This window comes from Octodon degus, unplaced genomic scaffold (genome assembly GCF_000260255.1).
Source record: "Octodon degus isolate 3935 unplaced genomic scaffold, OctDeg1.0 scaffold00209, whole genome shotgun sequence".
NCBI lineage: Eukaryota > Metazoa > Chordata > Mammalia > Rodentia > Octodontidae > Octodon > Octodon degus.
In genome coordinates this window covers 3624615-3641722 of record NW_004524785.1, presented here as the reverse complement: position 1 = coordinate 3641722, position 17108 = coordinate 3624615, and the positions used below count along the sequence as shown (strand labels likewise).

The window sequence follows — 17108 nt, the reverse complement described above, 5'->3', positions numbered from 1 at the left end:
AGCAGAAAATCTAGTATGTGGTATCTGCTTAACTGGATAACAAAACAAATCAGCAAATTGATTCAAGAGCACTTACGAGATGTATTTATATTTTTTATTTTAAAAGCACATAAGAAAACCAGTTACTTAAGGGCTAGCAAGATAGCTCAGCTGACTGAGAGCCCATTTGGGCAAGCGCAGGGACCCGGGTTCCATCCCCGATACTGCATGCTGTGCCAGCCCCGCCCTTGGGTGGGCTGAGCCTTTAACCAGTCCAGGTGTGGTGGTGCACACTTATAATCCCTGCTCTGGGGAAGCTGAAAACAAGAGGATTACTAAAAATCCAAGTTGCGTAGTGAGACCCTGTACCAAATACATAAAATTAAAAAAAAAAAAAAAAACGGTACTTACTAGGCAGAACTGGGGCAGAATTTTATTGATTATGTTTATACCATAGGGCCAGTGCTGAATGCTTTTACACTATCTAAATGATAGCCAAGGAGGTCTTGGTCAAAGGAAGTAAAAATCAAAACAAACAAAGAAAAAAAAAACCCTTCATTTGGAGAACTATAAGCCAATCTCTTTAATGAGTATAGATGCAAAAGTTCTCAATAAGATGCAGGCAAACAAAATCATCAAAAAAATCATACATTTTGACCAAGTAGACATCATCTCAGGAAAGCAGGGAATGTTCAACATATACAAATCAGCACATGTAGTACACTGCATAAAATAGAAATAAGGACAAAAACCACAATCAATATCATCTCAACAGACACAGAAAAGGCCTGTAACAAAAATCCAACCTTCTTTCATGATGAAAACACTGAAGAAAACAGGTATATAAGGACCTGTCTCAACCTGAGGAAAGTCATGAACAACAAATCTGCTGCCAACATTATACTAAATGGGGAAAAACTGAAAGCTTTCCCTCTAAAATCAGATATGAGACAATACTAAGTTCATCATACTACTCAAAATATTTTCAAGAGGAATTAGCAAGAAAAAAAAATAAAAGGGATATGTATAGGAAAGTAAGAAGTCAAATTATCATTATTTGAAGATGACATGGTTCTCCACATAGAAGACATGCAAAGCCCACCAAAAGACTCTTAGAATTGATAACCAAATTAAATACTGCAGCAGGACACAACAGCAATACAAAAATCACCAGCATTCCTATGCACTAATAATGAACTCACGGAGAAAGAAATTAGAGAAAAACACTATTTGCTATAGCACCAAAAAAATGAAATATGTAGGACTTAACCTCACCAAGCAAGTGAAAGACCTCTGCAATGAAAACTACAGTGATCTGAAATGGGAATTAAAGACAACTTTAGAAAATGGAAATACATCCCGTTTCTGGACAGCAGAGCCAATTCAGTCAAAATGGCCAAATATATATATATCCCAGTGAAAATACCAGTAGCACTCTTCCCAGAACTAGAGAAGACAATCCTCAAATTCATATGGAACAAGGATAGAATAACAAAAATAATCCTAAGTAACAAGAGCAAAGCAAGAGGCATCATAATCCCAGACTCAAGTTATATTATGAAGCTACAGGATGGAAACAGTATTGGAGTGGCACAAACACAGACATGCATCATAATGCAACAGAATACAGAATGCAGAGACAACCCCAAGTATTTTTAATGATTTGCTCTTCAACAAACGGGTCAAATATATACACTGGAGCTGGTTATGGTGGCACATGCCTGTAATCCCAACGTTGTGGAGGCTGAGGCAGGGGGACTGCCTGAAGTCTGAGGCCAGTGAGTGAGTTCAAGGTCAGTGTAAACTGTGTACAGAAAACTCATTTCAAAAAACAAACAACAAAACACAGATTGGAGGAAAATAGCCTCTTGAATAAATGGTGTTAGGAAAACTGGCTATTCACCTGCAGAAGACTGAATCTAGACCCATATCTCTCACTATGTACTAAAATAAAATAAAAGCTGACTAATGAACTAAATGTTAAAATAGAAACATTAAGCAAGCAGGCAGATAAAATAGGTAAAGGCATAGGCACAGGTAAGCACTACTGAACAGAATCTTGATTGTACTGGAAATAGTACCAAGAATCAACAAATAGTATCATATCAAAGTAAAAAACATTTGCATAGCAAATGAAACAACCAGTGGGGTGAAAAGAAAACTTACAAAATGGGGAAAAAATTGCCAGCTATTCTTCATACTGTGGACTTATATCTAGACTATATAAAGAATGAAAAAATATTAGAATTCCAAAAATAAAAGACCCAGTAAAAACACGGGCAAGGAAATGAGTAGATACATCTCAGAACGAGAATCACAAATAGCCAATAAATACTTAAAGAAATACTCAGAGAAACGCAAATTAAAACAACCTTGAAATTCCACCTTATTCCACAAATAATGGCCATCATAAAAAAGAAATATAAGAGGAAGAAATGCTGACAAGGCAGTAGGGGAAAGGAGCCCTTCTAAATTGCTGGAAGGAATGTAAACTAGTACAATTACTATAGAAGTAATTATGGGCATTTTCTTGAAAAACTAAAACTAGAAATTCCTGTTGACCCACTAATCCCTGTCTATGTATCTTTGTGAAATAAACACATCATATTACAGTGCTATAAAGATGATCCATGTTTAGAGCACTATAATTTATAATAGCTAAATCTTGGAAGCAGCCTAAATGTCCACGAACAGAAAAATTGACAAGGGAAATAAGGTACTCCCTTTATACTCAACAGAGTATTACTCTGCCATAAAGAAAGATAAACAAGTCATATATAGGAAAATAGATGTTGAGTAAGACCATAATGTTAAGTGAAATAAATCAGACATGCAAGCTTAAATAATGCACGGTTTCTCTCATATGAGAAACCCAAATTATAAGTAAAGAGCAAAAGAAAAGCTAACAGAAAGTAGGGAGATAGATCATTGTCAAATGTGAAGGGGATCAAGAGATTTGGGGAGTGGGGAGAGAGAAGGAAGGGGGTAAAAAAGGAATTCAGATGCGTCAGCTACATTTATCAGCTCCATGAAAGCAAGGTGGACATTATACTACACTGCAAACATACTAATACAAACAACGTAAAGTAGCATATACTCTTCTATTTTAAAAGCTGCTATGTATACCATAATCCTTAAAATTTAGCAGCCATGAAGAAAACGGTTACTGAATAAGAGGCTGCAAGACATTGGATTTTCTTTTTCTTTCTTTTTTTCATTTTACGTTTGGTACAGGGTCTCACTACGCAGTTTGGACTGGGAGTGGTCCTTCTGTTTTCAGCCTCCCCAGTGCTAGGATTAGAGGTGTGTGCCACCATGCCCAGACTCGGCAGCTGGCTCAGTGCACCCCAGAGGTGGGCCAGTTCAGCATATGGGACCAGGGATGGAACCCTGGTGTCTGCACTTGCCAAAGCAGGTGCTTGGTCCACTGAGCTATGTCACTGGCCTTCATTTTCTTTTTTTAAGAATGGCCTGAAACCAGTCCCTTCACACCGAGCTATGTACCTCAATCCTTTATCTTTTAATTCTGAGACTAAGTTGACTAGGCTAGGCTTAGACTTGTGTTCCTACTACCTTGGCCTCCCACAGAGCTGAGATTTTAGGTTTGTGTCATTACTCCTGGTAAAACGCAGGATTATTATTTGCATGTAGTGATGATTTTACTTTACTTCCTGTTAATCTAAACCCACCTGTTTTAGGGGCTCACGCAAGCCATGGATTCTTTCTTGATTATAACACTGATCCACCTAGTTTCTGTACCACAATTTTCCATTTTTCATATCCAATTTAACTTGTAGCCATGGCCTTATCCTCTCTCAAATTGTGCAGCATCCAACATACCTGTGTCTTATATCACTTTCACAGCAATGCCGTTACTACGTTAACTAGCCTCGACATCTCCATGTCTCATGTCTCTACCCACAGTACCTCACAGAGCAGACAGCGCTGGCTCGTGTTTAAGGACATACGGGAAGTACGCACCGTGCATTTTGTTGCTCCTCTGGAAAACAGCATCATCTTTGTCAACTGAATCTGGGTCAGTGCAGAAATGTCTGATGTTTTCATCCAGGTACCAACTCTGATTCTCATCCACAAGGGTAAACATGATAACAAACTCGCGGTCCACATCAGTCCTTGTCCCTGAATATTTATTCAGGACACCTACCAAGCACAGCCAAGGGAGCAGAGAAAAAAGTTTCAAGTGAATTAAATCAAAGTGAGGTTTTCTTCTTGGCAGTGATGTCAGGGAGGTCTGACGTTTGTTGAAGACAAAGATAACGCACCAACCGTAATACAGAGGGCCAAAAGGGCTTCGATGAAATGACAGAATTATAGAAAAGTCACAATTGTCCAAGCTAATTTAAGCAGTTAATGTTTAAAATTTTTCCTCTCTTTTTAATTTTTGTTGACCAACTTTGCATAATTATGTCTGATAATCTGAACAACTAATTTGAAGACAATAATAGGCAACATAACAACCATTGTGGAATTCCTATCATTTTGTTTAGTGACATGCTGTATTGTTTCTAATGTTTTTTTTAAAAATCTCATTTTCTTTAAAAAAGAAAAAAAATCACAGCAAAAATCTTTGCAACTACAGACTTGGAAATCTGGCTATACTGCTGACAAATCAAAACTCAGTTGATAGGGAATAAACAGCACACTAGCCGAATGGAATACAAAGCAAAGGGTATCCTCGGCCATTTAGCTGGGACTTTTATATGTATTAAATTCTTTTCTTTCTTTTTTTTTTTTTTTTCCTTATTTTGCTAGTGCTGGGATTGAAACCAAGCCATTTAATGCTAGGTAAGTACTCTTTTAATGAGCTATACTTGCAGGCCTAAATTTCTTTATAAATGAAAGCATATGTTTTGTAATGTCATGCAGATTCTTAAATATAATGAAGATTATTACCCTTTGCCTCTGTTAGACTGGTTTTCCATATTAGAAGAATTGCCCAGAATTTAAAAGTGCAGGAGCAGCAGCAGCAGCATATTTGATGTACAATGAAGGTGGTAAGTGAATCAAGACCAGAATCTTAGTCACACTTCCAACAAAGCAGTCGCTGGCTGGGAACCAGCTTCTGCTGGGAGGCTCCTTACCTTGCTTACACACCAGCAGAGGGCCAATCAGCCCAGAGCAGATGTCCTTAGGGGCATCAATGTGTGAGTGGTACACCCAGGTCAGGCAGTTGGCATCTGCAGGAGCAGGTGCATACTCTTCTTGCACTGGCCAGACATAGGTGTAGTTTTTGCCAGGAGGAACCATATCATCATCCTTGTTTCTTCCCGATGTTCCATCTGGATATAAGGCTCCTTCCAAGAAAAAAATAAAAAAACAGTTAAAACATAGAGAGCTTATTCTATGGTAGAGAGGGCAAGAGTTTGGGAATCATACATAACTGAAGTAAAATGCACTTGCTATGCGACTTGAGGCAAGTTACTTCACCGATCAATGCCTTTGTTTTCCCTGGTAAACTGGAATGTTGGTAGCTATCTCATAGGAATATGAGAACTAAACGAGGCAATGTATCCAGAGCGCTTTGCTCAGTACTTAAGAAATGTTCATAATAATTTCTGGTGGGTCGACTGCACTGGTAAGGAGGATTCAATTCATGAAGGGAAGGGGAAGCAGCAGAAGAACAATGAACACACCGTTGGGGATGTCACGGGCTGAACTCCATATAGACATCAGGGGGATAAGAAAGAATGGTAAGACATGCTTTCCAGACAACTGGAAAAGAAAGCAGCGTGCTATGTGAAATGTAACTTTAAATAAAAATACGCACGCTATACACAAGCTGAAGGATCTATCAGAAAGTGGGATTAGTGCACAGAGAAGCCTCTTGCTCATTTTTATAAACTAAGAGTGCATGATTAAAGGAAGTCCGCTGATAAAACTGGTGTGAAAGCCACCCGGAGAGCAGGAAGGTCATCAATCTGTGCATGTTACAAATACCAGATACTTCAGGTGGTATGTGAGGGGCCTTGAAGGATGTAAAGCACAGGCTGATAAATGTGCTGGGCATTAGGGGAAAAGTCAAGTAACACAGCAAGCACCAGAATAGCTGAGGCAAGCTCAAGAAAAAGTAAGATCAAAAGTCTAAGGTCACCTTTTTAAAAATTAGAACATATTTGTAATGCAAAATGTTTACACTCGGCGTGAGGGACTGGTGCACAAGCATCACGTGTCTTAACACCTTTGTGCACTTGCTCTTTCCTTCCCTCCCTCTCTGCTCCATCCATCTCTTGATAGCCCTCCTCTTTGAGAAAGAGTCACCTTCTTACATCCTAGTATCTGTCTTTTTAACAAATTTGGTCATGAAGACATAATTGGTCTTTGAGAGAAGGATGCCAGAAAGAACAGTGAAGCCCCTAGTATGTGCCAGTCTAGTAGGCACTCTGTATATATTATCACATTTACTCTTCAAAGCAACCCCATATGGTAACTGCTAATACCCACTAGTATGGCATTAAAGCCGCCAGCATGTGAGGGCCGGCCTGATAGCTCAGCAGACTAAAGTGCCTGCTCCGGCAGAGCAGCTGCCAGGTTCAATCCCCAGCATGCTGTACTAGCCCTGCCCCCCGGGGCACGCTGAGAGAGCTATGGAGACCGTGTGTGGTGGCACATGCTTGTAATCCCTACCATTTATTTATTTATTTTTTTAAATACTTTTATTGAGAAACAAATAGCAATGAGACAGTTTCAAAACCGATTAGTAGGACAGTTTCAATAATTAATACATTGCATATTGTTGTCTTCTTAGTGGTTATTCATAGGCTGTAAACAGAAGAATCGCTAGGAGTCTGATCTACTTAGCAATAACCTGAATGCCCTATACACCCTGCCCTAAATACAGGAAAAAAAAGAGAAGAAAGGCCTGAATGCTACTACAAAGACAACAGTATGCACTGTATTACTTATTGAAACTGTCCTACTAACCTGTTTTGAAACTGTCTCATTGCTACTTTTCTCAATAAAATTAATATTAAAAAAGACCTGCAACCTGTACCAGAAATAAAGTCTCAAAATACTAAATTAAAAAAAAAAAACCTATCAACGTGTGACTGAGGCAGATTAGAATCCACTGTGTGACTGACTTCCCATGAAAATTATTGAGAACATAATAAATGGATTATTCTTTTATTTAATCATACTTTACATATTATCTTTCACTTATTACATATTAACTTTTAATTACTTTTTTATTCAAAAAATAATATGAATTTTAAAAATTAAACCTAAAGACTACGTGATACTCAAGAGATGAAAGTCATAAGAAAAAAATTTAAATAAAGGAAACAAAAATATAAAGTTCTTTGCAGCCCTTTCATATTATGGGAAGCACTGAATTTCTGGTTATATGGTTAAAATGGACTCAATATATGAGGTTACATAATTATATTATTTCATTCTCCAATAAAAAAAAAAAAGTTCTTTAAGATAGAGAAACTTTTTTTTTTCCCCCGGCAGAAATGGGGATTGAACTCAGGCCTTTATTCTACTGTACTATCTCCCCGGCCCCAGGAATTTTCTACTAGTACAAAATTCTGAGAGAATCTTCAAGAGAGTTGTTATATATAAATTACTGAATAGTATGCTGAGCTATATCTTAATGTTTTCAAGGACAGCTTACAAAAGTTGGCAAGTTGGTGCATACTTTGTAATCCCAACACTCCCAAGGCTGGAGCAGAAGGATCACAAGTCTGAGCCCAGCCTGGACATCTTAACAATTTAGCAAAACCCTATCTCAAAGTGAAAAATGAAAAAGTGGGCATTGGGGAGTAGCTCCGTGTGAAGGCCCTGTGTTTCACACACACACACACACACACACACACACACACACACACACACAGTTTCCAAAAGATAAAAACACTGTTTTAAAAATATTTTCTTATCTCTAAATTTGAGTTGAGACTACATGGTATTTTAACAAACCAGTTTTTACCAAAACTTCTACTTAACTACTGTAGCTTGCTGTTTTCTGATTGAGCTAAATGGAAGAATTAAACACTAGAAACATCCAAGAGCTAACCTCCACATTCATTAAATTCAAATGACATTTAAAAAGATAACTTGTGGTCCTGGGGGATAGTTCAGGGGCATAAGTGCCTGCCTGGCAAGCACAAAGTCCTGAGTTCAATCCCTGGTACCAAAAAGATTACTTGTGTTACCTGGTTTTCTGGCAGTATTTGATATCACAGTCAGCTCCTTCCCTCCTTAAACAATTGTCTTCCCTTGACTTCTGGGACATTACACTGTCCTCTTGGCCACTCTTCGCTAGGCTACTTTTCCAGCTCACTCTTATCTATCTGCCATTCACTGTGAGAAACATTTGGGAACAATGCTGGCTCCTTCCTTCCATGCCCAGGGTGTTCCTTCCCTGACTAATGGCACCATCTCCACCGTGTCACCAAGCAGCCACATGCCAGTTCCCCAACCTGAACTTCACCCCTGAGCTTTTCACTGCTATCTGTCTACTTGACATCCCCACGTACGAATCTCAGAGGATCTCAGATGCAACCTTTCCTGGAGAGCATTAGCTCCTCTCTGCCAAGTCTGCCCCTTAGCCACTGCCTCCTCTCTCACTGAAAGTCACGGTGGCGATCCAACTCCACTGGCCAGAAACAAAAGAAGCATTCTTGTTGCATTCCCCCTCTACCCCTTTTCAACAGGGCCTCACTATGTACACTGGCCTTTGAAATCACTATGTAGTTTCGACAGGCCTGAACTCACTGCAGTCCTTCTGCCTCCACCACCTGAGTGTTGGTATTGCACCACCATGCCTGGCTAAAGGCAACATTCCTATCTCTTCTTCTCTCCTTCCCTCCCCCATTTCCAAGCAATAACAAGGCCCTGCTTCTTCCCCATCACAACCCTCTTCCAAACTGCCATCAGCTCTCCCATAGGGTTCTCGGTTATCTTCTAGCTGGCTTCCCTCCATCTCTTGGTCCATTTTGCAAGCTACAGCAAGAATGATCTTTCCACTCCTCAAATCTAACTGCCTTTCTTAAAATCACTCCATGACTTCCAGTCTGTATTGGGATAAAAGTCAAATGTTTTTAACATAAATTCTAAGCCTCAGCAAGGTCTGACTCAAGCAATCCTAAACTCCCTGAACTAGGTCAGCTTTTACAAAACACATTTACACAGGAGGAAGGCTATGGTTAAGTTCATAGTCCCTGAAATTAGATTGACTAGAATTAGATCCTTTATCAGTTATTATCTATGACCTGGAAACTTGCTTTTTTCTTATGAATTTCACCTGTAACATGATGATAATAATAATATGCCTCTCATAGAGTTAAGGTATTTGATATAACATTTATAAAGCTCTTATTACAATGCCTGGTATATAGGAACCATTTGATAAATATTGGCTAACATTTATTCAGAGAAGTTACTTATGTTCTTAAAAATATAGTGTGTATATATATATATATATATATATTACAGTCATACTTTATAGAGTGGATGCATTTTTTTATTAATTTCCATCTCTCCTGTTAAGACTGCAATTTCCATGAAACCAAGCACAAGTGTGACAGTTTAGCTTAACTGTCAACTTGGCTCGATAAAGAGGCTTGGGGGGCTGGTGAGATGGCTCAGTGGTCTAAAGCACCTGCTTAGAACAAGCTTAGCGAAGCACAGGGACCGCGGTTCAATCCCCCAGCACCACATGCCAGCCAGCCCCACCCCCTGGTGGGCTGAGCTGGCCACACACACAAATAAATAAATAAAAATTTTTAAAAAAGAAAGAAAGAGGTTTGGGAGGTGACAGGCTCATGGGTGTGCTCTACTCATCGGTAGATGAGATGGCTGATTTTCATAGCTGAGGGTACTGGAGCCAGGGGTGGGGGCGGGGTGGGTCCCCAGGCCCTGCCTTTGGAATTACTCTTCCCCTGTGCTGTGCTTCTCAGCTACCACAACCTAAGCAGCTTTGATCTACTGCGCCCTTCCACCATAGCACTCCTGCCTTGGAACCAGGCTGTGGGAAACCAATACCTCTGAACCCATGAGCCAAATGAAATAAGATACCAAAGCACTATTCACTGAGTTGTATATGCTCACAGGTATGTAGCCTTTTAAATTTTATGAACTAGTCTAGGACCCTGGAAGAGGATCACAAGTTCAAGCCCAGCCTGAAAAATTTAGCAAGACCTCGTCCAAAGATGAATGTTAAAATTATAGCATATTGTTTCCCACCCATCAGACCTGAAAATATTAAGAGTAAGTGGAGTTTGGGAAGAAATAAACCAGATCATAAAAAAAGAATAAACTATGTAATTTTATGGAAAAGTATCCGTCAACTCTTATCCCAAAATATACATAAACATAACCAGAAATTTCACTCTTCAGAATTTATCCTAGAAATATATTTGAAAATGTTTTTCAAAATATAAAAGGTAGAAACAACCTAAATAATTACACATCCATCCAAAGAATACTGCATAACTGTTAAGAGAAAGTCTCCGGATATACAGTTGCACCAAAAATGTCAAGAAAGGAAAAAGAAACACAGAATGTGCACAATAGCAGTACAGCATAAGCTTTTCTGTGTAAATGAACAAAAATACACAAAGGAGCATAAACATATACGTGCTCATATCTGTATAGACAATTTCCAAGCAAAATTTATAAGAACTTGTTAAAGCTAACTGGCTCTAGAGTAGGTGAGAGAAGGGAGCTTACTTTTCTATATCCTTCAGCGCTATTAAGAATTTCTGAAGAGGTTAATATACTATTTTTCTATTTTGAACTAATTTTAATGAGGGAATAAGGTTGTGTGCTATTTGCTCCTTCTTTATACTTTTTTATATTTAAAAAAACCCCATACATTTCAGGGCTGGCCAAATAGCTCAGTGGATTAAAGTACCTGCAAATAGGTGTAGGGGCTAGGGGTTTGATCCCTGGGCCGGCCCTGCCAGCCCCGCCCCCAGGGCACACTGAGACCACAATTGAGGCTAGGCGTGATGGCATGTGCCTGTCATCCCAGCTCTTGGGAGGCTGTAAACAGGTGGATCACTGCGAGTTCAATCTAGTAGTGAGACCCTGAACACCCTGTAGACCCTTACCTAAAATACAAAATTAAATAAATATACATTTCATTTTTAAATAGCCATGATCCTTAAACATACTTCATATGGAGATCAAGCACTAGTTCACTCTATCATTACATAATAGAATGTACATCAGAGTCCTAGTATAGGCATGAATACACAGTATTATAGCTGCTCAATTTGTGATAGTCCCACCCACACACTACTAGGCTCCACTCTCTCCTGGATGGATATCTTGAAGGCAGAAACGAAGCATTTACTCATTTTTGCTGCCTTATTATCCAACAGTGTCTGGTTCATCCTAAATACTAATGGTTTTTTGTGGGGTTTTTTGGCAGAACTGGGGATTGAACTCAAGCCCTTGTGCTTGCCAGGCAAGCGCTTATTCTACTGAGCCATCTCCCTGTCTCCCCTCCTTTTTTTATGTATTCAGACTCGCAGTGATCCTCCTGTTTTTATCCTCCCCAGGGCTGGGATTGCAGGCATGCCCCACCAATCTTGGACTCGGTGGCTGGTTCAGTGCGCCCAGAGGTGGGGCCAGCATGACCTGTGGTGCTGGGGATCAAACCCCCGGTTCCTGTGCTTGCCTAAGCAGACACTTAGTCTGCTGAGCTATCTCGCTGGCCTTAATACTAAATTGAATTAAGCAGGATCCTCAAGTTGTAGCTATAGCCCAGACAAAAACTAAGACAAGCAAGGAAATCAGCAGATCCTTTTCCACAAGAGCAGCTATAAAGTTAGATAAAACTGATTTTTTTTTAAATGCATTTGGTTGTTGCAGGGTCTTACTATACAGCTCGGACTCAGTGATCCTCCTGTTTTCAGCCTCTCCAACACTGGGATTATAGGCATGTGCCACTACACCTGAACTCTGGCTGGCTCAGCCCACCCTGGAGGTGGGGCTGGTACAGCTTGTGGTGCTGGGAATTGAACCACAGTCCCTGCACTTGCCTACCTTGCTTAAGCCGGCACTTTGGTCTGCTAAGCTATCTTGCCAGGCTGACAAACTGACTTTTAACACTGACTTTTGAAACTGATTTTTAATAGCTCATTTCTATATTCTGTAAATTTAATGAAGTTACCTAGCAGTGTTTATACCTGAAAAACTATTGAGCATCAGCTAAGCGTAGGACTCGGCATTCTTATGGGGGATGTTCCTGTCCCCTTCCTCCCACCCTCAGCTTGCCTGGGAGAAGTAAAGTGACCCAAATGGATAGGGTGAGGCCCAGCCATTTTGTCCCTTTGGTTGAGAGAGGGTTGTCTGATTTGAGGGGTGGGCACCGCCTGCACACTGTGATGTCACCCCAGAAGAAATGCTCTTGATAGCAGGAGGGAAGGAAGGAGCGATGACTTGACTCCACTAGCCCGAAGCTGCAGTGATGCTTCTGGCTACAGCTAGCTGCATGAACAGCACAGACTGGAGAGCATCCAGATTACTCACCCTTTCCTCAGGCTGTATGCTTCAAGTAGAACAGACAAGGGCACAGCAAAAAGGACAAGTTAAGGCAGATGAAAGCAGTCTAGCCTTTCAATGCATCCTACTCACAGAGCCCCTAGCAGAAAACAGAAGACTTGCTTGCTCAAAGCATGTAAGTACAATCTCTGTCCACATATACGTTGACCACTAAGCTGAACAGACCTAAGAATGACCACTCAGAAGCTAGTCTCGAAAACAAAAATTGAATAAAAAAAGAGAAAAAGAACAGAAACAGTGACTGCACACCATAGGAAAAAGTTTCCACAAATTTAGCCCAGCAAATTACTGAACCAAGAAAGAAATAAACAAGTTACCTGAGAGGAAAAGGATCAGAATCCAGACTTACTACAATATGGTCTCAAATATGTCTACTTTTCAACAGTAATAACAACAAAAATATGAGACCAAAAAAAAAAAAAATCCCTCAAAAGTATGACTCACAGTCAGAAGAAAAAGCAATCAGTAGAAACTATCGTCAGGTATCCTAGTTGTACAGTATGGTAGGCAGGACTTCAAAGCAACTGCTGTAATTATATTCAAACATCTGAAACAGAAACTACATTTGAAGTACTAAAAGAAAGTCCCTATGTTGTTCCCGGGACCCAGAGTCAGTCTCCATCACCTAGTGGGTAGTACTCAATGAAAGATTTATGAATGAATGCCATCCTTCTAGAAACTATATATTGGTGGTGAATGACAGTGGTAAATATAACTGGTGGTGAATCAAGGACCTCTACATTACAGAAAGTCAGGCCTGGACATTCCTCTGAATTTTAAAAACAACTCCCTGGAAGACCCAGAAAGGTTAAGAGTCAAGGCCTCACAGTAACCTACTTGAGATTCATAAGCAGGAAGGGAAGAACAAAAGTAGTGTGAAGTGACACGGACAGCCTTAAAATGAGTGACAGTGGTTGACAGTCTGGTTTTTTGGTCCTAACTTGGTTCCTAACTAGCCCACATACTTTTTCCCTCTGGGTTTTGACTTCTTATAAAATGGTGTTGGGCTAGATCTGGAAGGTACTCAAAATACTCAGAGGGCACTTAGTATACACCAAGGCCCGAGCCAGGCACTCAGGACCAGTACAACCCAGGATGGACCCTGCTCCTGGGAAATCTACAGCCTCATGTACAGACAAAGCAAGCAAGGAAGCAAAAGGGAGAACTCTGTTTTACCGTATCAGTTTTGTAAGGGCTAGGAGATAAGCCAAAGGCCACTAGCCGGGGAGACACTTACATAGACAGCATAGAAAGGCTTCTTGAATAAGATACTGAAAGCGTCCTTGCTTCAGGGGTACAGGGATGATTTCAAGGGCCCTAAGAATGCCTTAAAATTGAGTTCAAACCTTTGTACACATGAATGCTTTTCAGATGCAGGGGCTCGTGGCTTTCACTGATGCTCACAAGGACCTGCGGCATTCAGTGTTTGCAGCAGCATTACCCATGGTACACAAGGTAGAAACAACCAAGCATCCATCAGCGGGTGAATGCACAAGCGCTGTGTCCCGCTGGAATGCAATGGAATATTTTTTGTTTTATAAGGAGTGAAACTCTGACACATGCTACAATAGGGATAAACCTTGAAAATAGTGTAAGGAGAGAAATCTGCCCAACATGAAAAGGCAAATGCGTGTGACTCCACTTACATGACCCCCTAGAAGGGTCAATTGTGGACATAAAAATGAAAAGAGAGGTTACTAGGGGCTTGGTGGGGGAAGAAAGGATTTAAAGATGTTGTTAAGGCATACACAGTTTCTGTTTGGAATGATACAATTATGCTGAAAATAGATAATAGTTCTGAACAACACTGTAAAATACTTACTGCCACTGAGTTATACACTTAAAAAATTGTTCAAATGGTAAATTTAGTATTATGTCAAGAATAATTTTTTAAAAAGTGGATCTGTGGCTCTGTACCAGATGACTTTCTGGACACCACCAGCCTTATAAAGGTATGCTTTCCAGTGACATGGAGTTATGAAGGCAAGACTTAGAAGATTTAGGATGCTCCCTTTTTTATATTTAAAAAATACAGGCACAGCTATCTCGACACATCTCCTTTTTACATGCAACTTAATACTTCTGCAAAACTGTATTAAAGAAAAGCCATCAAAATAATCCCTGGTATTTACAAAACTCCTCAGTGTACCTGGCATGATTTCATGTGATCATCCTCAACAGCTAAGAACTACCAGATCTTTGGCCAGCTAGATAGCTTAGCAGTCTAAAGCACCTGCTCAGGCAAGCTTAGGTAAGCACAGGGACCTCAGTTTGATCCCCAGCACTACATGCCATGTCAGCCTCACCCCCACAGGGCTGACAGGGCTGAGCCAGCCACCAAAAAAAAAAAAAAAAGAGCTACCAGATCCTCGGTGCACCTCAGCTGGAGGGAAAGACTGAGAAGAAAGGGCAAGCCCTCATTATCAGAGTTCTCTCCTTTGGCTGTTTACACAGACCTGGCAAGGGAAACTGCCAGGCAAGTTTGGCTGCCCTGGAACAGTAGCTAATACCCAGAAGCTCCTCCTTGATGATAAGGTGGGTTGCATCAGAGTTAATGGTACTGTGCCTGGCACACTTCCCTGGTGCAGTCACCTAACAGGTGTAGCACCATTCACCCCATTCCACCTGGGGCAAGGCTACATGCAACAAGGGGTGCTGCTACAGTAGGAGCCTCAAATGTGCTCTGAGTGTTCAAAGCTTCTTCCCCAGAGTGGGGGTACTGAGAAGTGGAGAACTTTAAGAGGTGGGCATTGTATGAGGTCTTCAGTCACAGAGAGGCTTGGAAGAGCACACTGGAAACAAATCTTCCCCCCTCCTGTCTCCTTGGTTCCTGGCCATGAGTGGAGCACTTCCGCTCTACCAAGTGCTCCCCACCATGATGTGCTCCCTCCCCAAGGTCTAAAAGCAACAGGCCCAGTTGATCATGGACTGAAATCTCTAAAACCATGAGCCAAAATACTTTTTTTCTCTTTATAAGTTGACTTAACTTGTGTATGGTTTTGCTTTTTTTTTTTTAGTGATAGAAAGCTGGTTAGCACAAATACAAAAGAAAAAATTTCTGCTGTCTGAAAATTAATACCTATATCTGAAGAGTCTATATATTTAACTAGGAAAGAATCCAGGAACTTCCCTATTGAAACTGTCTTGGAGTAGACACAGGAAGGCAGGGCTGCTTCACAAAGGAAGCACCACAGACAATAGCTTGCTAGGCCGATGATATTCACACACTGGGAAAGCTGCCCACAGCAAGGCTGTGACTGCCTGGTGGGTGACAGGAGCAAGCTGCTCCTTGGCCTGTGTGCTTCCTACGCACAGCTAGGTCTGTGGAAGGAAGCTCAGATACTTCTGCAGCATACGCCGAGGTAGATCAGCAACCTGTGCTGTGCCAACATAAAGAGAAGCAAGAAAGAAGGAGGGCAGAAGGAAAAAGGAAGAACATAAAGAAAAGAGAGATGAGACAAATGGAGAAGAGAAGGACACAGGAAAAAGGAGATAAAGGACCATAGGTAATCACTGCTCAGAATCCTTTTAACTGTAAAGGGCATTGGCTTTACTTGTGAAAGAAAGACAAGACTCCAATGATACAGGATTGGCATTTACCTTCTGAATCTTTGTTGTAGAAAACACCATGTGGATGCAAGGAGTATGGTCGGGATGCAAAGTTCTTTAAATGAATGACAATGACGTCACCCACTTCGGCCCTCAGGATGGGGCCCAAGAATCCAAGCCAGGGCGGTTTGGAGATTTCAGTGGTGTACGTCCCATCTGTGAAGTGTCTATAAATGGCCTTTTTGTAAATACCACCTATCCGGTTGGGTCCTCTTTCAAGAAATAAGGTTGCAAGCCTAAAATGAAGAAGGGAAATGTTTTGAAACACAGATTAAAAGAGAAACCAGAATAGCTTACCTTTAACAGTCCATAGCATCCTTCCATTTTTCATTTGACATTTACCATAACCTGTGACCTCTGTAGAATTGGTGAGATGATCTCAATTTACCAATGGGGAGATGAGGCTCAGCTTGTTAAGTGACAATTCCAAAGGCACAAATAATGGTCATAGTCAAGCTAAAAGCCGAGGAATTCTACATTCACACAAGTCACTTGCCGCTTTTCACTCAACACACTCTGGTTTGCATTTAACAAACATTTACTGTGCACTTACTGCATTCTCAGAACTTTGACAAAGGCTGAGGATGGGGATGAAATAAAGATTTTAGTTCAATAATCAGAAAATTAAGTACCTGTACAAAGCAGTATATTATTAGTTGTTAATTAGGCTATACAACAGATACAGGTTCAAATTTTCAAAAAATACAATAGTTCAAAAAAAAAGAAAATATTGCTATGAGAAGAGGTATGAAAATACCCCCCCTGAGGGCCGGCCAGATAGCTCAGTGGATTACAACGCCTGCTTAGGCAGACACAGGGTTCGATCCCCACCAGGCCATGATGGCACCACCCCCCAGGGCACGCTGAGACAGCAATTGAGAGTAGGTGTGGTGGCGCATGCCTATAATCCCAGCTCTTGGGAGGTTGAAACAGGCGGATCACTATGAGTCCAATCTACATAGTGAGACCCTGTAGACACTACTAAA

The 17108-nt window shown here is 40.7% G+C and overlaps 1 protein-coding gene across 1 annotated transcript in view; it reads right to left on the bottom strand.

The window, feature by feature from the left end:
* Positions 1–17108, bottom strand: part of Hephl1 (hephaestin like 1) — an 88927-nt gene that overhangs the window by 48527 nt on the left and 23292 nt on the right. Inside the window, exons 2-4 of the mRNA XM_004644779.1 lie at positions 16114–16358; positions 5082–5294; positions 3961–4140 (exon numbers count right to left, since the gene is read on the bottom strand). Of these exons, the coding sequence (XP_004644836.1) occupies positions 3961–4140; positions 5082–5294; positions 16114–16358 (638 nt within the window). The remainder of the gene's footprint in view (positions 1–3960; positions 4141–5081; positions 5295–16113; positions 16359–17108) is intronic.